This window comes from Stegostoma tigrinum, chromosome 4 (assembly GCF_030684315.1).
Source record: "Stegostoma tigrinum isolate sSteTig4 chromosome 4, sSteTig4.hap1, whole genome shotgun sequence".
Lineage (NCBI taxonomy): Eukaryota > Metazoa > Chordata > Chondrichthyes > Orectolobiformes > Stegostomatidae > Stegostoma > Stegostoma tigrinum.
Window position 1 is genome coordinate 28,081,539 of NC_081357.1, and position 22,966 is coordinate 28,104,504.

Below are 22,966 nucleotides of genomic sequence, written 5' to 3' on the forward strand. Positions count from 1 at the left end.
TGGTTTTTCTGTGCCTATATGACTTTGACCTATAAGTGCTACATCCATGTCACTCCATGAAAATACATGCCACTTTCTCGTACATGAAAATACTGACTTAGAAGTCCATATTGGATTCCATCAGTGTAAAGGCAAAGTTGACAAAAACACAGCATTTTAAACGATATTGAGTAATAATTTCACTGATCAATTGAGGTTGCACTAGAATACGAAGTCAGGGAATTTCTGATAACCAGATGATAATCTAATCCTAAAACTCATGGTGCCTACCCCATCCCGAGGTATCCACTGCAGGTCTCTGTACTTGAAACATTAATTCTGCTTTCTCTGCAAAGATGCTGCCAGACCTGTTGAATTTCGCCAGCATTTTTGATTTATTGTCACACATTTCTACGGGGATTCTTGCCTGCCTCTCAGTGGCAATGCTAATTCTTCCAACCTCTGCATAATCACTGGTTCTCACCTTTCCCCTCCCCACACCCTGCTGGTAGCTGTTACTGGTATAGTGTAAGCAAAATTGTTGTGTTATCAAAAATTCTTGCCCACATTGCATAGTTCAGCTGCTTGAAGTAGCAGCAACAGATAGGAATTGGTAAGAGATACGAAGTGTGTTATAAGGAAATGCACTCAGCCACAGTGAGGGCTGCATTGTGCGGATCTGAAATAGAATGGAATGGAGGGAGTCATCTATGTAAATTTAAACTAAGCCAATAAAATTAAAGACTGGTTGTGGTGATCCCTGAAAGCCCTAAACTTCCCCTTTGTGCTTTGTAACATCAATAACACAAAAATGTCAAAAATGACTCTTAGAAATGGAAATAGAAAACGAATATTGGAATATTTGAGAATTGATTAAAAACTCAGATCATAGGTGAGTTTGAGGATGGTGTTCAGCGGTGAATGGATTTAGAGTGGGGTTGCGGCAACAAAGGGTCTGCATCAATCGTGACGTGGGGGAGAGGTTGGAAACACAAGGGCTAGGGTGGGTGGAGAAACAACACACCACCAGCATGAAAATTGGAAGGGAACGATAAGAACTTCACTTTGAACTGGAGTGCAAGAGGGAGAACACCTCCATTTTGAAGTAAAGCATGAGAAGAAAACTGTCATCCTTAACTGGAGATTCAGGGCGAAGCTGCATGAGAGAGGAGAATAGGTGGGGAACTGGTGTGAAATCGTCAATAAGATGTGAACAGATTGAGGAAACTCGGGGCCATTCCAATTTGTCATTACAGCAGTTCGTAAAAATCTGCATGCTAGAATCAATGTGATATACAATGCACATAAACAAGTTGGACAGCCTCTTCTCTGTAATGTCCCCACTGACATACTTCTTGTTTAATCTGAAGAGCCCCATTGTATCAAATCATGCCTCAAAACTCATTTCTTTGCTCGTGGACATGGGCCTGAACACGTAGTAAGATTCAGAATGGAGAGTCACTGCTTATGCTGCTTACCACCTTCTCGTGACTAGGTTATTGACAGTATTCTCGGAGCAGAGATGCAGAGACCATTGAGTGAAAACAACAAATGCTTTGGATTTTGTTTTTGTTTAAAAATTTCTTTGATCCTTTGTTTTGTCATCACATTAATTGATAAAGTCATTTTGCTATTGTCAATGTCAAGTCATGGAAAACATTGGTACTCTGTTAAATGCGAAGGAACTTCATTTCTTTAAGGATAATACTTTAGTGCAAACACCTGCAATCATTCTTTCAAAACAAGAACTATGTTAGTGATCTGTGAAGTGCTGGAGAAATATTGCTGGTACTAACGTTTGGGTTGTGAACTTTGAAATGGAACACTTGGAATTTTCATATTATGTAATGTTTCAGGCAAGTTTGGTTCAGAATTGCATAATATAATTTCCTGAAATAATATCAGCAATAAAATGCATTAATGGACAGAGCCTTGCAATCTGGCAAAAATCCTTTCAGTTACTTGGGTATTAGTAGGAGTGATAGATGTGAATGTGTGCTTTATTGTTACAGTATGTAGGGAAAAAGGTTAACTGAGTTCCTAATTGTTCAATAATTATGATTCAATTTGTGCTTATGTTACAAACAATTGTAAACCAAATAAAAACATCTGCAATTTTACTTCTGTTATTTTTTTTAAAAGAGGTCCCTTGGTCTTTGCTTTTAAAATTTTGGCTCTCGTAATGCTGCTCAGGATCAGTACTGAAAGAGAACAAAGTCTCTGCTTGCATTGTATGGAGTCTAGTGTTACAGCAAAGGCAGAAAATAGCTAGTTATCCACAGCTCAATCCATTGTTACAAGTTCATGCTATCACTTTGACATTTAGAACAGGCCTTGGTGTCTTCATGAATTCCTCTTCGTATTACCAGTGGCTGTTGATCTGCCAGACTCTAGACACAGACCGTTTCACAAACCATAACATTTTTGTGAGTGATTGATTTGTATTATGTGTCTCAGGCATCAGAAGAATCTTGGGATGTAGCTTGCATGAACTGTAATACAATCCTTTGCTGAGAGTTTGGTTACAGTTCTTCATAGACCTGTTGGCGATACTCAATCCATTCGGATTTGGGAATGGGGCTTATCTGATACTTTCCAAAAAAACCTTCATTTTTTCTATTCCCATGCGAAATAACGCAACACATCTGGTAACACTGTAGGAGTATTGTCCTTGGGTTACAGCAGCAGCTCATATTGCTACAATATTTCCTCAAGGATCTAGTTACTCAAAGGGCAACATGACTGATTAAGAACCATGTTTACTCTGGACTACAAACTTAAACCTTCTGGATTCAAGGGAGAAAAATGTTTTTTTAAATATAAAGTAACAGTGCCGAGTTGTTGAAAATGGTATTGGTTGATGTGGAATTGTTGTATAATTAATAGTCCTGTTTTTAATTATAATGCTTTTTTGCTTTGCAGTGTGCTGTAAAACCTATGTTATTGAATAGTGCATATTGCTGGTAGATGAAGTATATTTTAATTTGTAGAAATGCTGCAAATCCTGCTTTCTATGCAATAGGTCAAGAGAGTAAAAGTCGCTTGAAAACTGCCTGCACGTGCTGTGACATAAATACCTACTCTGACACTCACAAAAACAAAAACAAATTTCACTTTAAGACCCCTTTTCAAATGCTTCAAGGGATGAAACTAAGAACAAAAACAACATGCAAGTGACCTGCTTCATTCAGAATTCCAACTGACTCTGGATTGATGTGGCTAAAATTGAGCTCCTTAAAATCTGTGCTACTAGTAAAGGTGGTTGTCTCTAGTTTTTGTCAAGTTTGTGGAACTGATAGTGCTTTAGTACTGAAATTAACTGGAATAGAATGTAATTAAATCACTCACAATTTAAGAAGATGACTTCGTATAAGATTATCACTTCGTATGTTTCAGTTCAGTTTCATCCACACAATTTATGAAATAGTAGAGAAAGAATTAAATTATGACCTCCCATGATTTTATAATGTGATTTCAGTCAAGCATGGTGTTCTCTTATCAGGTTTTCATTGTTTGAAAGACTGACAATTTCTACTCTGTGTGACTTGGGAGACTTGAATGCTAATCCTTTGAAACAAAAGGAAATAAGATTATGATTGCTACTGGAAGTGCTGTTGCACTGTAGAATCTGATTGCCATTTATAAATGGGTGAGACTGTATAGCATTTCCATTGGCAAGAGAGGCTGTCCTCACAATCCTGAATGACTTCTTTATTTCTTTGTGCAGGTTGTGGAGCTTGTATCAAGTGCAATTGGAGACTTGGTTCAAGGCATATATTACGAAAATGCTAGAACTGATGAGGTAATATAATCGTTTTCTTGTGTCTCTTTTGTAAAAGCATGAACTATTTGAGTAAAGTTGTGCGTATATAGGGTGTTAAAAATAAATCAGCACATTCTACACAATCGATGAATAAAAGGACAGTACTCATTAAAGGGAAGCATTTATTTGTTCTACTTCTGAGAAGGCAAGCACTTTTGGACCAACTGTGTAAAAACCTATTAGCACCAATTTCACTAGACCTAGCAATGGAATTATCATAACTCTGGGGCAGAAATTTCTGTAAATAATGGAAATCTTGAGTTAAACGTAGAAAATGTTGAGAATATTGAAAATGTTTTACAATCCTTGTTGTACTATTATATTTTCCTTTGCGCTATGATTGAGGTTGCGTGGGGGGATGCTAGGGGAAACAGAGAAGTCAGTAAGGACACTGTCTTTTTGATCTCTTGAACCTGGATTCCACTCCACGTTGGATTGTTTGGAAAAGAACCACAACTGAGACTAAAGGCTGGCAGCTGTCAGTGAAAATAAAGTCAAAAATGTTTTTCTGAAGTTGACCTTAAGTACCAACACTTTGACTCTCAGCGTGCTGTGCCTAACCTTGGACCATTAATCGCTGACAAATATCGACGAGTATTCCCTTTGCTGCTCGCAATGGCTGTCTTCTTTCTTCAGGATGTTGGAACTTTCATAGCAATTGAATCCATGTTTTATCACTTAACTGCCAATATGGTAGAAATTAAACTCAATGGAATCCTGATCTTTCTCTCACCCGTTGTTTATTCAGTTCCTATGTTTTAAACAGTTGGTCAGTTAGAGATGGATGAGAGTATTGGATGATGGGTGAAATGGGTAAGGCTATCGTCAATGCATATGAATGTAATATAGTTGTGAGCACAGAAATTATTCCTCCCACTGTGGCTATCAAATCCTTCCACATTCCGTACATGAAAGCTCCCTGTTCAACAAACTTGCCTTTAATCAATCATTAAAACAAGTGCCAAAGTCTCAACAGAGCCACGCCATACTGTAAAATCAACATAATTCAGACATTAATTATTTGGCTGAGGAGACAGCAAGAACTGCAGATGCTGGAGTCAGAGGCAACACAGTATGGAGCTAGAAGAGCACAGCAGGTCGGGCAGCATCAGAGAAGAAGAAAAGCCGACGTTTCAGGTCTGGAGCCCTTCTTCAGAAATGGGGGAGGGGGAAGGGAGCTGGAAAATAAATAGAGGGAGGAGGGGTGGGGCTGGTGAAACGCAGGTGGGATGGTGACAGATGGATGCAGTTAGGGGGTAGTGGCGATTGGTCTGTAGAGAAAGTAGGGTGGATAAGTGGGAGAGAAGGTGGACAGATTGTGTCAGGCCAAGGAGACTGGGATGAGAGGGATGTTTGGACATGGGATGAGGCCGGGGGTGGGGAGATTTTAAAACTGAATTCTATGTTTGGGCCAAAAGGCCTATAGGCTTCCAAGGTGGAATATGAGGTGTTGTTCCTCCGGTTTGCATGTGGCATCATTGTGGCACTGGAGGAGGCCCAGGATGGACATGTCACCCAAGGAATGGATCAGGAGGTAAAACGGTTAGTGACTGGAAAATGTTGTCAATTATCATGTATAGAGCGCAGATGCTCCACGAAATGGTCCCTGAGTCTGCACTTGGTCTCCTTGAAGTAGGAGAATGTCTGGGATATCCGGGAGTGGAATACTCCATATTGAGAGCAGACGCAGCAGAGGTGGAGGAATTGGGAGTAGGGGATCGCATCCTTGCAGGAAGGTAGGCGAGAGGAGGTATAGTCTAGGTAACTGTGGGAGTCAATGGGCTTGAAATAGCTGTCAGTTTCGAGGTGGTCACCAGAGATGGAGACAGAAGCCCAGGAAGGAGAGAGAGGTATCAGAGATGGTCCAGGTGAACTTGAGGTTGGGGTGGAAGGTGTTAGTCAAGTTTAACGAACTGGTCAAGCTTCTCATGGGAGCACGAGGCAGCACCAATACAATCATCAGTTTAATGGAGGAAGAGGTGAGGGATAGTGCCGGCATAACCGTGGAAAAGAGGCTGTTCCAAATATTCTACAAAGAGGCAGGCAGAGCTTGCACCTCCTGTTTCAAGGACCACAGCATCTTCCCTCCAGTCATCAAAAATGCCCTCAACCACGTCTCTCGCATTTCCCGCACTTCTTGCCTCAAACCCCCTGCCCCCAACAAAACTAAAGACAGATTCCCCCGGTCCTCACGTGCCACCCCACCAACCTCCACATCCAGCATATCATACTCTGCCACAACCACCACCTACAATCCAACCCCACGACCAAAGAGATATTTCCGTCCCCACCCCTATCTGTCTTTTGTAGGGATCGCTCCGTGACTCCCTCGTGCGTTCCATGCTCCCCACTAATCCCACCACCCCCAGCACCTTTCCCTGCAACCACAGGAAGTGCTACACTTGCCCCTACACCTCTCCCCTCACCTCCATCCAAGGCCCAAAGCAAACCTTTCATATCCGACAGGGGTTCAACCTCCAACATGGTCTACTATGTCCGTTCCTCCCGATGTGGCCTCTTCTGCGTCAGTGAGGCTAAGCGCAGACTTGGGGACCATTTTGTGGAGCATCTGTGTTTTGTACACAACATTCGCCAACACCTTCTGGCCACAATCCATTTTACCTCCCCCTCCCACTCCCTGGGTTACATGTCCATCCTGGGGCTGCTCCAGTGTCACAATGACGCCATCTATTGACTGGAGGAGCAACACCTCACATTCTGCCTTGGTAGCCTACAGCCCGATGGCCTAAACGTAGAATTCACCAGTTTTAAAATTTCCCCACCCCTAGCCTCGCCCCATGTCCATACCTCCCTCTCATCCCCACCTCCTTCGCCTGACGCAACCTGTCCATCTTCTTCCCCACAAAGATATGTTTTGGAGCATCACAATCCTCTGCCTCACCATCCCCTCCATCTCTCTCTCTCTCTCTCTCTCTCTCTCTCTCTCTCTCTCTCTCTCTCTCTCTCCCACCCCTCCCCCCTAACTTGCCCTCCATTATGTACCCACCCCACCCCCAGTAAGGACTGTCGTGACAACGCAGCAGGCTTGGAGGAAGTGTGCCCTATAACTGTGCTGAGGGCAAACTAAATTATGTGGGTATTAGAACTTTCTGCCATTCAGTGCTGCCACGCAATGCAATTGGCAGTGCCAGGCACAATGACTACAAAGGCCACCCCCCCACCAGAGCATGAGAGGGGCTTTGATTTTGAAGCGTGTGAGGATCAGGAGGAAGTTGGGGCTACTACCTTTGACAGGGATGGGGTCCTAAATGTATGAAGGAAATCTTCCAAGGATAGTATTTCCTCCCAGTATTTACAAGAACTTTGTAAAATAAAAACCAGCTGCCCACACTTTGCCTGTCGTCCAGACCATTATCGTGGCATTGGCAGTGTAATATTGTGGTCAGTTGAACTTTTAACGAGTTGAATTGCTCCTTTAATTATTTATTTACATGTGGCAGGACTGTGAATTTTGGAAACCCTCACCCCTATTTTATGGGGTGAACTCTGGTGCATACGAGGTGTTGGGCTAGACCCTTACCCTAAATGATATGTATCTGCCCCCGCCCCACAGCACAGAAAACACCTAGCAGGTGTTATTATGTAGTGTACAGGCCACCAGGCCTGCTGTCTTCTCAGAGTCCCTGACCTGCTCCTTTACTGGTATCTGTTTGATTAGTAGACTAATATCCACTATGTAGTCTGTCTCCACTGTATATGTATAGTCTAATATCCAACTTGTTTCAATTCACTGTTTGTTTCAGCAACTGAGCAACCTAGACCACGTGAACACTTTTCAAGGCTTAACCACACGTTACCAGAATTATCTATCTTTTACTTTGTGTTTAAAAGCAGAAAACAGGCTTTTCCTCAAAGCCTGTATCATCGTAATAACAAGAATGAATTTTGAAAAATTGAGTTTGATTTTATGCTGTGGCCCAGCAGCCAATGACGAAACCATCTCTCGTTGCCAATTGCCGGAGAAGGTTTTCATCCCATTACTCCGGTCTGGTTTCAAACCCAGTTCTGAAAGGTAGAATTAAATAACTAGTGTGTACCCCTCTGCTTCACTTTCATATCAGTGTTCAATTTCTGCATTTAAATTCTAATCCATAGATGACTCCAATAAAACATAAATAACTTAGGGATAAACAGAAATGAATGATTGAATGGCATTGGTGTAATTGTAAACCACTGCATATAAGTTCTTTCGGAAGTGGATCTGTGCATTTATTTATGTAATCAGTAGTTCTTCAGTTTTGTTAATAAGAGCCCATTAAATCATCAAAATAAAGAACTGTCCATGGAAAAATAATTACATATGCATCATCAGATACTACAACAGCAAGTTGTATTTATGTAGCATCTTTAACAAATACCACACTGAGCTACATAAGGAAATATTAGGTCAAACATTTGGAGCATCATAGAGGAGGAAAAGTGGTGGAGAAGTGTAGGAAGAGTATTCTAGGTTGCAGAATCCAGGCAATTGAAGGCACAGTAACCAATGATGATGGAGCACTTGAATTGAAGATGCTCAAGAAGTCAGAATAAGAGAAATGCAGACGTGTCGGGTGGCTGTAAGGGTAGGGGAGAGTACAGAGGTAGGTTTGGATGGGTGATGGGATTTAAAACAAGGATACAAATTTTAAAATCAAGCATTGTTTGACCAGGAACCAATGTAGGTTAGCGTGTATAGGGAATGGCAGGGGGACTTCCTGAAAGTAATGATATGGCAGAAGTGTTTTGAATAACCCCAAATGGTGGAATTTGGGAGGTGAGTAAACAGGCAACCTAGGCATGAATGAGGCTTTCAGGAGCGGATGAACTCGGGTGGATGGTCAGCATCATGGAGGTAAAACTGGTCATTCCTAATGATAGCATAGATGTTTGGTCAGAATATTATCCTGGGGTCAAATAGGAATCCAAATTTGAGAAGAGCCTTGTTTTGTTTCAGGCTGTTGCCAAGGAGATGGACAGAGTTGCGAGCTAGACAACAGAGTTTAGAGTAGGGACTGAAATCAACGGCTTCTATCTTCCCATTATTTAATTGGATACTGTTGCACAGTACCTCCAAAGCATAAATAATAAGAAAGTAAATTGCTTTATGATGTTGTAAAAACGATCATAGAGTAAACCTATTGGAATACAGCCTTTTTACCTGAAGAGAGATTGGATTTTGAATGTGAGGGTGCAATATTTGTGCTTGAGACTCCATTTGAGCTATTGGATTCAGTTTTGGCCATCAGATTGTAGTAACAATACACTGTGCCATACGCTATTGTACGAAGGCTGTTCTCTGGATTCGTATTTCTGGCACTGTGTCTTCAGGAAGACAAAAATCTCATTAAACTTAAATTGCTGCCATGTTATAATGATACTTTAGAAAGATAATCAGCGCTCCAAAATGTTCACTAATATAAGTGGAGCAAACTTTTTCATTGCATTCTTCTTTCTTCCAGTTTTCTTCCTATTAGAATTCCAAACTGGATGTAAGTACATCTGGAAGAACAAATCAGAATGTGTAATTAGAAAGGTAGTCCCAAACTGATAATTGTAATCTGTTTCTCGAGGATAATGATTTTCTCAGCTAAATCTTTGCTGCTGCCAACAACCTACTAAAATCAGGCAGCCAACATCATAGAGACAAGGAGTATGGTTTAAGATATTTCAAACAACATGCTCAACATGTTATGAGACACCCAAACCTAGGGACACTACTGCAAGGGCCATATCATAGCTGTTTTTTATGAAAACAAAATAAAGAACTGCCAATGCTGGAGAGTTGAAACAAAAACAGAAAGTGCTGAAGAAATTCAGCAGGTCTGACAGCATCTGTGGAGAAAAAAACAGAGCTAATGTTTCAAGTCCAGTGGACCCAAAGCATTAACTCTGTTTTTCTTTCCACAGATAGTGCCCGAGCAGCAGTTTTATAGTTTGATAAAGATGTACTTTCACTTGGCCTATCAAGTAGGCCTCCTTGCATTTACTCTGCCATTGCATTATGTATGCAAATACAGACCAACAAGGCAAAATAGTTGAAAAAGTTAGTATTTTTTTTGATTCCTTGCTATTCAAATCAACTAGGTTTGATTTTAAAATGTGAGACCACTAGTACAAGCTGCTAATATGGAGAGAAATTTTCAATATTCAGAGAAAGGGAATACTTTAGATGGCCATACTAAAGTAACTGCATTTTGTTTTTCAACTTCTGATGATCTTGTTGTCAGCACTTATTAATTGTTCAGTTACTTGGGCACGTAATTTTTTAAGCCTCAAGTAAATGAACCATTTGATTAAAGCACGAGGATCAAGGAACTAATGATTACCTCAAATGATACATGGTTCAGTTCGACATCATTAACTGAAATTGCTAACATTTAAATGATGAAACCAAATTCGTTTCAACAGTTTCTCTTTGCAATTGAAATAATTCAAAAATTAACCTATCCATCAGCATTTGTTATGTAATTGTGACTGATTATGGGTTTTTTTTTGCAGATTTGCTTAGTTTTGTTTCTGCTTCTAGTACTGGTGGTTCACTTTCGATAGGTTATTAAGCCAAGTACTGCTCCAGAATGTACAGTTACAACTGATGTCCATTTATTATTCATGATTCCATGGAAATGGTAATTATGTTTTCACACTTAGGAGAAAGTTACTGATGACATCCTGATGAGTAACTGGGAGAAGCGGATATTTTTATCCCATGGTGCTTTGCTGGCGAAGAGTTGTCAAGGTGCAATGCAACTGGCGAATCATGACACGGAAGTTCAAGAAATGGCATTTCAGTATGGAAAACACATGTCTTTAGCTCACAAAGTAAGCAGATTTCCACAATTTAATTAAGGTGAACTGCTACAAACATGAATATTTAAGTGAGGATGGAAATTTGTCAGAGTAGTGATTTTTGGGATGCAATTGACTGTAAATAAGTTCATCCAAGTGCTTGTCTTTGGTGGAAGTTTGCAAGTCTGAATGTTCTTTTCAATACAGCATGTATTAATTTTAATAGTAATGTCTTCAAGCTGAAGCAGAATGACCCTCTCAATCATCATAGATGTTGAAATTTTCTGGGATGTTCAGCGACTCTCCCAAACAGAAACTGAGACTGCCAAAGGAAATTGTATTTAAAAGATTAGTTACAGCACAGATTGACACTAAAACCACAATTGGACAAAATCTCCCTCTAAGTGTATCTGTGACCGCAGTTAATTATTATTTCTGCTATTAATATTCCCATGCTGTCACTGCAGTATAATCTACCTTACCCTCCGGGGCATGATGGAAAATGATTGGATTAACTCATTGTGCTTTCTGTGTAACATGCATCATCCCATCATGAGGAATATTCCTTTTGTATTTAAAGAAAAGTTCCCAAAGTAACCAATGAATATCCTATTGACTATATCTGCATGTCACTGATTCACATAATAAACGTTTAACTTTTGGAGCCTTCCAATTCTTGTAATTGAAGTAGATGCAAGATTGACTCAAGGAAATTTGTTCTTGAGCAGTTTCCAGAGATGCACTGCATAGTGGTACGATCACTGGATTAATAATCCACAGTCCTAGCATTTGAATCCCACCATGGAAGATGGTGAAAATTGAATTCGGTAAAAATCTAGAAACGTGATCATGTAGCCATTTTCAATTGTTGGAAAAACACATCTGGTTCACTGTTATCATACACTGGTACAATGCAGCTTGTCTAGTCTGCCATCCTTTAGGGAAGAAAATCTTAACTGGGCTGGCCTACATCTAACTCCAGACAGTTGACCCATAACTATCCTCAATGCTCAGTTTAACCATAGTGCTACAAAATCTACGTGAAGGTGTGGAACTGGATAGACCACCCAACATCAACATAGGCAGCAGAACAATAGCAAGTTCAGCCCGTCAACAAAGTTTACTGAAATCTGAGGGTTTGTAAAAAATGTCATATAGGCTAGGCAAACAACAGCCTGGCACTGATTCGGTGGGTGTAGCTATTTCCCAGACAATGCTGTCGTCATCCCTGGGTGTGTCTTGTCCCACTGACAGACCAGACCCCCAAGAGATGGTGCCACAATCAGAAAGGAAACTGCCTGCTGATTACCATCTACTGCTTGTTAACATCCTGTTCTGCTGGTGAATCAGTCTTCCTGCATGTTAGGAAGCACCGAGAGCACTTGGAGGAAGCACTGAGTGTGGCACGGACATAGAATGTTATCTGGATGGGTTATCTTGATGTCCGTCACCAAAGGTTGCTCAGCAGCATCCTACTGAGTGAGCTAGTCAAGACCTAAAAGACATAGCTGCTCGACTAGGTCTGCAGCAGGTGGTGAAGGAACCTACAAGATGGAAAATTGTACTTTACCATCTCCTTACCAGTCTCCCAACACAGATGCATCTGGCAATGATTGTGCCAGGAGGATTGACCAGTGTACAGGCACTGTAGGCACAAAGTCTCACCTTCGTGTGGACGATATCCTCCATTGTGTCAAGTGGTGCTTCCATTGTGTTAAACAGGACCAACTTAGAACCAATCCATCAACTTAAAACTGAGCATCTGTGAAGTGTTCTGGGTCACCAAGATTAACAGAGCTGTGTTCAACCACAGTCTATCACCTGATGGCCCACCATATACCTCACTACTATTACCATCAACCCTAGTTCAATAATGATTGCAGGAGAGTATGCAAGGAGCAACAGCAGAAATAGTTAAAAATGAAGCATGCACCTAGAGAAGCTACAACACAGCGCATTGTTTGGCATGAGCAAATAGACAGGGCTGACCAATCCTACAAACTGTGGATTAAATTTAAACTCAGCAGTTCTACCGCATCCAATCATTGAATGGTGGTGGAAAATTGTACAACTGATAGAAAATGGACACTCCACAAATATCTAATATCTAATGAAGGAAGAGCCCAGCAGATCTGTACAAGGGATGAGATTAGAACATTTGTATCCACCTTCAGCATGAATTGTCAAGTGAATAATGCACCTCAGCCTCCTGAGGGCCCTTGCATCATACTAGTCTTTCACCAAGTTGATTTACTCCACATAATATCTAGAAACAACTGAGGGCACTGGAAGCTGCAATATTTAAGCAATAATGCTGAAGGCATGTGCTCCAGAAGTTGCTATGCCCCAAGCCATGCTGTTCTAGTGCACCCATAACACTTTTTTACCCGGAAGTTTGGGAAACTGTCCAGGAATGCCCTGTACACAAAAAGCAGGACAAATCCAACCTGGCCAATTATCGTCCCATCCGCCTACTCTTGATCATCAATAATGTGATGGAAGGAATCATTAATACCGCTATTGAATAGTGCTTGCAGAGGAATAACATGCTCATTGACACTCTGTTTGGGTTCTGCCAGGGCCACTCAGCTCCAGACACCATTAAAATCTTGGTTCAAACATTGACAAAAGAACTGAATTCCACAGGTGAGCTGAGTGAAGTGACCTTTGACATCAAGGCTATATTTCCCCGAGTGTGACTTCAAGGAAATTTAGTGAAACCGGAATCATTGGGAGCTTGGGGGATGAGTGAAACTCTTGCTATTTGAAGTCATACCTCAACCATAAAGGAAAGTAATTGTTGTAAATCAACCATTTCAGCCACTGGACATCACTTTGTGAGCTCCTCAGGGTCATGTCCTAGGCCCAACCACCTTCCATTACCCTCAACATACACTTACATCAGCACTGGCATGCTGAAGCAGCAGTTTTTACCATCTCCTAGATGCATTGCGGTAACTCATCCCGGCTCCTTTGACAGCAGATTCCAGACCCGTGTTCTGTACCATCAAGAAGGACAAAGGCAGCAGATACTTAGAGCACCATCACTTGGAACTATATAACCATTCCTCACTGTTGCTTTTCTAACAGCATTATACATAACCCTACAACCCAAGGACTGCAGTAGACCAATAAGGCAGCTCACCACCACCTTCTCCAGTGCAGTTAGGGATAGGCAGTAAATGTTGGCCTAGTCAGCTACACCACATTCCATTAATGAATGGGGGGAGAAAAAGCACATTTTCCTTTTTCCCCTCTTCAGGAGATTTGGCAGGGTGTAGGCGAATTTAGTCTCTAAGAGTAACAAAAACAATTAATCCTCTGATTCAATTTTAGGTCTCTTAGCTGAGAACCCAGTAAGTATAATTAATGAGATCAGTCTTAAAAGCAGAACGGTCATGAAAGTGTGGCAGATTGTGATCAAAAATGTCGTTTCTTTCTTGATATTTCAGGATAGATCTTTCCATATTCTCTGAGTATTGCTTCAGTAACCTGAGAGTTCAGTGACAGATTCAGAGTTACAGCATTAGCTTTGTTTTGTCAATCAGTTGCACCGTCTCAAATGCAGGATAATTTTGCTGTAATTTAAGATGGCTGACTTGCCAGTTGCGTTTTAGTATCAGTGTGTTACTATAAGCAGCCTTTGAAGGAGTTGTGCCAGAATTGATGAGCAACCAGGCAATTTCTCCTTTTACTTGACTTTGTTTATTCAAAGTAAAACTTATTGGGATGAAATACTGTCTAATTTTGTAATGATGCAAATAAGTATGGTAATTTCTAACTAGTTATGTTCTTACACATGACTCTTTGTTATACAGTGTCAGAATAATCACTTATTCTATTAGCATAATTTACTTCGGCATTGAGAATTCATGCTAATAAAATGTTCTGTCACTTATATCTTGTTGGGTTTGTTAGCTTACTTATTTTTCAGCTCCTACTCGTTATGGATCGAAGAATTAGAACTTAGAGTTGAAGCCAGCCACACCTCCATTAATCATCGAATCCCTTGTACTGTTAGGGATGCATGCTGAATGGCCAAAGCTCCTCTTAAGGCCATGTGACTTTATACACTTTGCATTTACACAATATCCTTCTGTAATTTATCATCCTATTTCGGATGTACCCCTACTGTGTTACATTTTGCTCATTAGTGATATTTGTTTATAAGGACTGAATTCTGCTTATTAAATTATTGGCTACCTCCCATCAAGAGGTTCTGATAAGTATTACACTTTCTTGACTTCAAGGACAGCTTTCTGTTTAAACAAAGTAGCAGCTGTCACAATATGAAACAAGGCTTTTTTTCCCCCGGACAAGCATGCTAAATTGTGCTTGGCCTACCCTATTGGTACCCGGAATAATGGCTAAGTAAGTTTGTTTTGTTCTGTATGCAATGCACTTTAACAGAAGAAAAACTGTTTTAGATACTTTGAATAAGCTAGAACATATTCCATCCTGCGTTATGAGAACGTTGTATGAATTTATTAGGTACAATATTACAAATTATTTTAGTCTAATTCCCTTGGTGTAAATAAATACATAGTTTACATCTGGCTGCCTGAATGGAATTTCCTTATTTTGTTAGGTTTAGGAGAGAATAGTCTTGAGGATTGCCAATAGGCCTCAACTGAGTTCTTAACTTTGTAGTGTTTAACAAACATTTTTATTTTTTGTGCTTGATATGACTGCACACATTTAAAAGTTATACTACCTGACATCAATTATATTGGGAGCTACACAGGCTTACTCATAAAATATTGCTAATTGAATAAATAACAAATACTTACCAAGGATTAGCACCTTTGCTTTCACATGATTCTTGATCTATTAACAAGCAAAAGAACAAGAGCTGAGAAAAGCATTCTAAATCCACTTCTTTTAAACCTATCTCTAGTGAAAATCCATATTGTGCTTAATTATTTATAAAATTTCCAAATAGTCACAGCACAGAAAGAAACTATTTGGCCTGCCATGTCCATGGAAGACTGACACACCTAGGCCTACACCCATGATAACAAAGTGTGAAGCTGGATGAACACAGCAGGTCAAGCAGCATCTTAGGAGCACAAAAGCTGATGTTTCGGGCCTACATGCCGACCCATGCCATTTTCCTACACATTTTTTTTATTAACATAATCATTCTCTTTGCCCTTGAAAGCTTCAATTTAGTCTGTGTTCATCTCACCCTCCAGCAGAGCAGTGAAATTCTAATTACTCACTAGATAAAAAGACTTTTCCCCATGTCATCATCACTTCTTTTGCCAAATACCTTGAATTGTTTCCCTCTGGCTCTCAGCCCTTCTCCTAACAGAGACAGTTTCTCCTAATAAATAAGGGAACATCTTCTCCAGTTTCTGTGTTCAGACCCTGCCTGATTTTGAACTTCTCCATCGGATATCTTAATATTCTCTTTATAAAGAGAACAGCCGCAATTTCTCCAGTTTGTCCATTTAACGCAAGTACTTCATCTCTGGAGCCATTCTTTGCTGCGCGCTCTCTGATGCTTTTACATTCAAGTGCGGTGTCCAAATTTGGACACAGTGCTACAGTTGATGCTGATCCAGGACTTTATGCAAATTCATCATAATTTCCTTGTTTTTTGACTATTTATAAAGGTTAAAATCCTGTTTGCTTTTTTGAGTCACTTTCTCAAATTGACCTGCCACCTTCATTGACTCGCGCACATATACACCCAGGTCTGTTTGCCTCACAATTCCCTTTAAAATTGTGCCCTTTGTTTTACCTTGCGTTTGCTCATTCTCCTTACAAAGTGAATCACTTCACACTTCTCCACAATAAGTTTTATCTGGCAGTGGTCTGCAGATTCCGTCAGCCTGCCCAGGCTTCGTCTTGAGCTTTGTCACTACCTTTCACAGTTCTCAATACTTTGAAGTTCTCGGTAACCTGCAAATATTGACATTATGTCCCATGCACCAAACTAGATCATTCATGTCAGTCAAAAAACAGGAAAAAGTCTCGTCGTGACTTTGGGAACCTCCTTTATGTCTTCCCACAGTCTGTATTCTGACAATCACTATGGTTCCACTGTCTCTCTTATTCCATGGGCCGCAACTTTGCTTACGAGGCTATTCTGTGGCACTTCGTCAAATACCTTTTTAGAAGTCTATGTACACTACATCAACCACATAACACTCAGCTGTGCTCACTGTTCCTTTATCAAAGTAGCTCCAAAATATCTGTTAAACTTGATTTGCCCTTAAGAAATATGTCCTGGCATTCATCAAAATTCCACGTTTTCCAAGTGCTTGCTAATTTTGTTCCAAATTATGATTTTGAAAAGCCTTCTCACCAGTGACTGGGCTTCTACTTGTACCATTTTAATTTACCCTTACAACCCTCAAAAATTCTTTGTTTCCCTTACCTGCTTCTCTTCTGATAACTAAGTATGTTGAGAGTGTATACTTTTAATTGAACTGAAGTAGTGTTTGCCTGAAACATCCACTCCTTCAAAATAAGCCTTTGCACTGAAATATGTTGGTTGATATCGCTATACGAGCAATCTAACACTGTTTGACTTAGATGCAAAAATAACGAATCACTTGCAATTTTGATTTAAGTGCAGGCTCTATTACACCACAAGAAAGAGCCTATTCATTCTTGTAAAGATTACAGAAGTATTTGTCTGACTACCAATGGGAGCAGAATTTACCATTTCATGTTGTATTATATTCATAGTCTGATTGTTAGATGGCTGTGCTTTCACATTTAAGAGGAAGTGAATGATGATTTACCACAAACACTCTTGAAGTGCATCAGGTGTGCCTTATTGAGTCTGCTGACCATGTGGTTGTTGGCCTAATGTTTCTAATCAGTGAATAATTTTTATAGATAGTTTAGCTTCTTAGCTCTGGTATGCATTTAGCAAGAGAACACAAAGGGTGAGTCTGTGTTACAAAAGTGCATCCATTTACTAAAAAATGTTGACAACTATCAGTCAAACAGTCTAGAATTCTGATTGTGCAGTTAATAAATAATGACCTGACAAGCTGACCCAATTTGCAATGCAAATAAGGTAATTTCACCACTAATCTCGTAAAATTGTGCGATTAAGTTTCCGCAGAAATTAATGGTGGGAGATATTAATTTTATAAGACTGGACATTTGAATGAATAATAATTCATAAGCACTGAAATTGACTTTAAAGTACTCCTAAAATAATCAAACCAGGATCGGCTATAAATTGGAGATTGCAGATACAGATGTCAAATATGTCTGTGGGGAGCGTTGGGAGGCACTTTGTCATTGTTGTGGTCACTGCATCTTGTCAGGCCTGAATTACCTAAAGGGCATGTTTGGCCTGCATGCAACTACAGGGGAAGGTGAGGGAAAAATTGAAGTGCACCCTCCCGTACAAAAGGATTGATCGACTTTGAACTGGAAGCTGCTATATATAGACGTGATACATATTCAAAATACTTGGGGATGGTGGGCAAATCAGTCCTTGAAACATCACAAGTAGCTGCAGAAAAGGAGACAAGTGGGAAAAATTCAAAGAATGTCAGTTCAGTGTAATGTTACCAATGTGATGGTTCCTCCGTTGTCTAGGACTGAACCATTACAGAGGCAAGGCTCTTGAAAGTGAAAGCATGCAGGGTTTGATTAGAGGAGCAGTAAGCATGGGAGAGACTGAATCTGTTACGTGCTCCTCTTTCAGTTGGAAATGTTACTGTCTGGCTTCCTTAATCACAGATTCCCTTGCTGAACATCCCTATGCTCCTTCAGAAATGGACTATATGATGAGAGGAGTAGCAAGAGTGGGAAGGAGGAATCTGTATGATTGGAGAACCTGTAGCTGCAGCGTGTGTATGTGAGAGAGAGACAAGAGAGAAGCAAGCCAAGATGGCAGCATACCCAGTGCAAATAATGTGGTTCTGGCTGTATCTGTCAGAGAGAGAGAACAGGAGGGAATGTGGGAGAGATAGAGAGATCAGGAGACAATGAGGTAAGAGAGGGCCAAGGACACATCTCAGGGTGAGTGTGTGAAAGAGAAAATATAGATAACAGGCAACATTGCTTACTTTCACATAAATAAGTGAAATAAGCTGTGTACAATTCCCCGTTTTTTAAAAAATAAAATCTTTATTTTTCCATCTAAAACTCCTTTCCACATCTGGCTTTCAACTGTACAACAGCAAATAGCCAAAGAAATAAATTCAAATTCTTTCCTGTATATTTGTTCAATAATATTTTGAGGTGGGCAGAAATTATTTCCCATTCATTCATGGGATGTGGGTGTCACTAGGCCCCAATTGCCTAGAGGACAGTTAAGAGACAGTTGTGTTGGTGTGAGTCTGCGTCAGTCCAAGTAGGGATGGTAGACTTCCTTCCCTGAATGTCAGTTGTGACCCAGGTGGGTTTTTACGTGAACCAACAATAGACAAGGGCCAGATTTTACTGAATTAAAATTCCACCATCTGCCGTGTTGGGATTCAAAACTATGTCTCCAAAACATTGGCCTAGGGTTCTGGATTGCTAATCCAGTGACATTACCACAATGCCACTGTGTCCCTTACAGTTTATTGTAGGGTGAAGGGATAAAAAATATTATGAGAGAAATGGAGTTTTATTTCTTCAATTTTTTTTAATAGATTAATTTGAATTCATTTATTCAAGCTATGTAGATCTTGCTGGCTAGGTCAGCATTTGTTACCCTTGAGATGATATTAGTGAGCTGTGTTCTCAAATTAGCTGTCTGTTGGGAGCAGGAGCCCCACAGTGGTGTTAGGAAAGGAATTCCAGAATTTTGACCCAACTACAGTGAAACTACAGCAACGTAGTTCCATAGAAGTCAGAATTGTGTTTACCTTGGAGGGAAATTTATGTTGCTGCTGCATAAGTATGTGCCTGTATACAAGTTTTCTTTGGCTGTCGTTGTGCTGTTTTCTCTTTTTGGTAATATGAGTTTTGATGTATGGAGTTCAATTAATCCAGACTTTGAGTTTGCTTAATATCAGCCACTGGAGGAAGAATGACAGTGAATGAAGTAAAACTGTTTAACTGTTGGATTCATGGCTACCTAGCCAACACTCCATTTCCATCAGATCCTTCAATGGGGATGCAGATTGAATGTACAAATTCCTACTTCAAAATCAGTTAAGTTTCTAGCTTAAATCTTTAGATCGAAGGAGGCCCTGGAAACCAAAAATCATCCCCACAAATTCTCTCTACCAATTTTCACTGACACAGTTATCTTGTTCACAATTTTGGAATTCTTTCAGTTTGAATCCTTATTACCACGAAGTAGTGGTTTTGAGCTGTTGACTGACGGAAGTTTTGTTATGTATTTCATTTAATTCTTGATGGATAAAATTTTTGAAAAATTGTCATATTCACTCTTTTAAATCCTCACGATTTGCATTTTATTGTTTTGACTTTGTAGCTGAACTCTGACCTTCAGCCATTTGTTGCGGAAACCTTCTGTGACACGATGCCTTTTTGTCTGAACTCTGCCCCAGTCATCTTACATCAGGAGGCTTCGGGTCGAGACGCTTGGATTAATCAACTTAAAATGGTATGGTTCATGGGGCATTTTCAGGTTATGCTATCAAACTGTAAAGTGTAAGTTATGAATGCAGGTCTAATTAGAAAGTGGCAGTAGTCCTTGAGGGAGGTCAAATCTGAAATTTCTGTTTCAAATCTGAGACCAAATTTGCTAAGCCTTGAAGTTCTGGTTAGGAATTTAGCTGGCTCTTAACTTTTACTGTTTGTTTCCTTATTCACTCGCTATATTGCTACAGGAATGTATTTCCCTTATCTTGAAAATTAAAACACGATGGTAGGGAGCATTGAACAATATGCAGTCCCTTTATAATCTTTCAAACATTAGACTCGTTCAGACTAACCCACTTACTCATTCAATTCTCTGCGTTCCATAAGGCGCTGACTCTTAAATATGGATCAGTAACATGGGCAACAGGTAGGTTTGCTGAAATGACCACTCATCACTTGAGAACCTAGACAGTAAGTGGTAAACAGGTTGTTGACTGCAAGGAGCATCACGATGGAGTTCCTTAACAAACACTTTAAAAGTCAATCAGGAACAGGAAATCTGCCTGATTTTTCTTTATATTAACCTCAGTAATGCCATGCCATTTGGTAATATGTGGAAACTTTGGAGTCAGTGTTATGTCTGTGTGTGCACAAAACTGTGCAAGGATGGTTGCGGCTAAGTCGTTCCCCAGGGGCCATGGGTTTAAAGAAACTGGAAAATAGGGGAAAATGAGAAATAATTTTTCACAGCAAGTTACAGTTAGTAATGAACTGTTTGAAAGTGTAATTGAAGCAGATTCAATATTTATCTGTAAATAGATAAACGCATGAATGCATGAAAATTATAAGCCAATGGGGAAAGTGCAGAGGTTCAGACTGATTGGATAACACTTTCAAGGAGCCTGCGCAGCTCTGACGGCTGAATGGCCTCCTTCTGTGCTGGGTCATTCTATGATTAAATCTATATGTATCCCAGCTGACATCATGTAATTATCCACACCCTGACCCTCATAAATTTTCCATCCTTATTCATGTAATTTACTTAACATATTAAATGATCCAATCAAAACTTTATCAGACAAGGCTTGCTGCAATAGTAACAAATAATTGAAGGGTCATCACTGAACCAAATTTCAACACTGTCCCATTATTGAAAACAAAACGAACTTGGATCTTGTTTCATTTGGTTTTCACTTATGTTTCAAACTTGCTATTTAAAAAATCTTACTCCCAAAATGGAAGTCAAAACGTAGACAAGATGAATCCCTTTGAAGGCGACAAAGTATGTTGACATGTTAATATATTGATTTGAACAGCCTTCAAGAAAAGGGCTACTTATTGCCACTTGGAAAATCAACTAAATTAGGAGCATTTTGCTCCAGATGTGAATGGGGCGCAGTTAATGTGTATTGCATTAGGAGCATTTTGCTCCAGATGTGAATGGGGCGCAGTTAATGTGTATTGCATTAGGAGCATTTTGCTCCAGATGTGAATGGGGCGCAGTTAATGTGTATTGCAGTTGAAATGTTGTCACAGTTGCTCAGGCATTGGCTACATTCATTTAGATTTCTCCTAAATGTCCACTTACCTGTGGTTAGAGCTGGCTATTGTGGTTCTGACCGAACTGATTTGAAGGCCAAAAGTTTACCACATGTTGTAGAAATGATCAGGTGCTCAGTAAAGAGATTATCACTCAAGACCCAGACCATGTTCTTGGGGAGCTGGACTGACTCATCCTTCATCCCTTTTCACTGTCAGCTCAGATTCTCTGAAGATGCTGGGGATGTAGCTTACAAGGGCTGAGATGTGTAGTAAGAAATGGAAGGAGCAAGTAGCCATGATCAAACAAAAGCAACATTTGCTCTCCATTGTGGGTAAGAACTTGGTCATCAAAGATGAGGTGCTGTTGGTGTTGCTGTTTGTGACACAGGTCTGGCCCATCCTTCACTCCTGCCTTGTGGCGACCACCAGCAGCATTGTCTGCTTTATCTGGTGGTCAGTGATGGGTTGTGTTCGCAAAGACATGACGTATAATCCGCTAGATAAAGGAAGAGACATGCATCCGACACAGCCCTCATTTTAATGCCCCCCTTTGTCTACAGCTGCTTTAAGCTGTCAGTAAACAAACACAGAGTATGTGTCTGACCCAGTGACATGAAGGATTTGTCTGACCCGTTGCTATGGTAAGACCATGCTACATCAGCTGTCCCTTCTGCAGAAAAAACTTCTTTGATCACAAGCCTATCCAATGGTCAGTGTGTATAATCCTTAAGGCCTTGCGGGAAAAGGAGAAGGTAGATCCTTCATTATGGCTCTTCAAACAGACTGTCTAAGTAATTTGGTAGAATGAATCACCACTAGGACTTGCGAACAAGTACCAAAGTGTAGCTTGATGGTGATTGGAAAGGTCTTTCTCATTAGATCCTTCCAACATGCTTGGACTGTCCTCTGTAGATTGCCCTCAAGGTGACTGTTGGGTGGGGTGAAAAGACTTTTGTCCAAGCCCTTGGGAATTAGCATTTGCAAAGAAGGCCAGTAAAGAAATGCAGTGGGTTTCGTTGAACTTCATTCCAAACTGCTTTGTGACGCAAGGCTTTGTATTCTACAGACTGTTCCCAGGGATGCCCACTGAGACAACCATCAATGGCACCTGGGCTTTCATTGATTCAGTTGAAAGATTCAATTTGTCTGCTCAAGATCTGATTGCAAAGCATTTCCTTGACTGAGTTTTGTAGTCTGGCATGCTCCAAGGTGTTACACACTGACCACTGTATGACAGACTTGTGATGAAAGATGGTTTTCCGTGTAATACGACAAGTCATACAGCATGGTCTTAACACTTGGAGTGGTTTGACGTATCCT

The 22,966-nt window shown here is 40.3% G+C and overlaps 1 protein-coding gene and 1 long non-coding RNA gene across 6 annotated transcripts in view; one reads left to right on the forward strand and one right to left on the reverse strand.

The window, feature by feature from the left end:
* The window catches only part of pdss2 (prenyl (decaprenyl) diphosphate synthase, subunit 2), a 257,335-nt gene that overhangs the window by 195,202 nt on the left and 39,167 nt on the right, over window positions 1-22,966 (forward strand). For all 5 annotated transcript variants that reach the window (XM_059645248.1, XM_048530440.2, XM_048530442.2 and 2 more), the window contains 3 exons: window positions 3,707-3,781; window positions 10,454-10,624; window positions 19,995-20,126. In XM_059645248.1, the coding sequence (XP_059501231.1) occupies window positions 3,707-3,781; window positions 10,454-10,624; window positions 19,995-20,126 (378 nt within the window). The remainder of the gene's footprint in view (window positions 1-3,706; window positions 3,782-10,453; window positions 10,625-19,994; window positions 20,127-22,966) is intronic.
* The window catches only part of LOC132209539 (uncharacterized), a 138,177-nt gene continuing 124,168 nt past the window's right edge, over window positions 8,958-22,966 (reverse strand). The window contains exons 2-3 of the long non-coding RNA XR_009445673.1: window positions 15,382-15,418; window positions 8,958-9,304 (exon numbers count right to left, since the gene is read on the reverse strand). This is a non-coding gene — a long non-coding RNA (uncharacterized LOC132209539). The remainder of the gene's footprint in view (window positions 9,305-15,381; window positions 15,419-22,966) is intronic.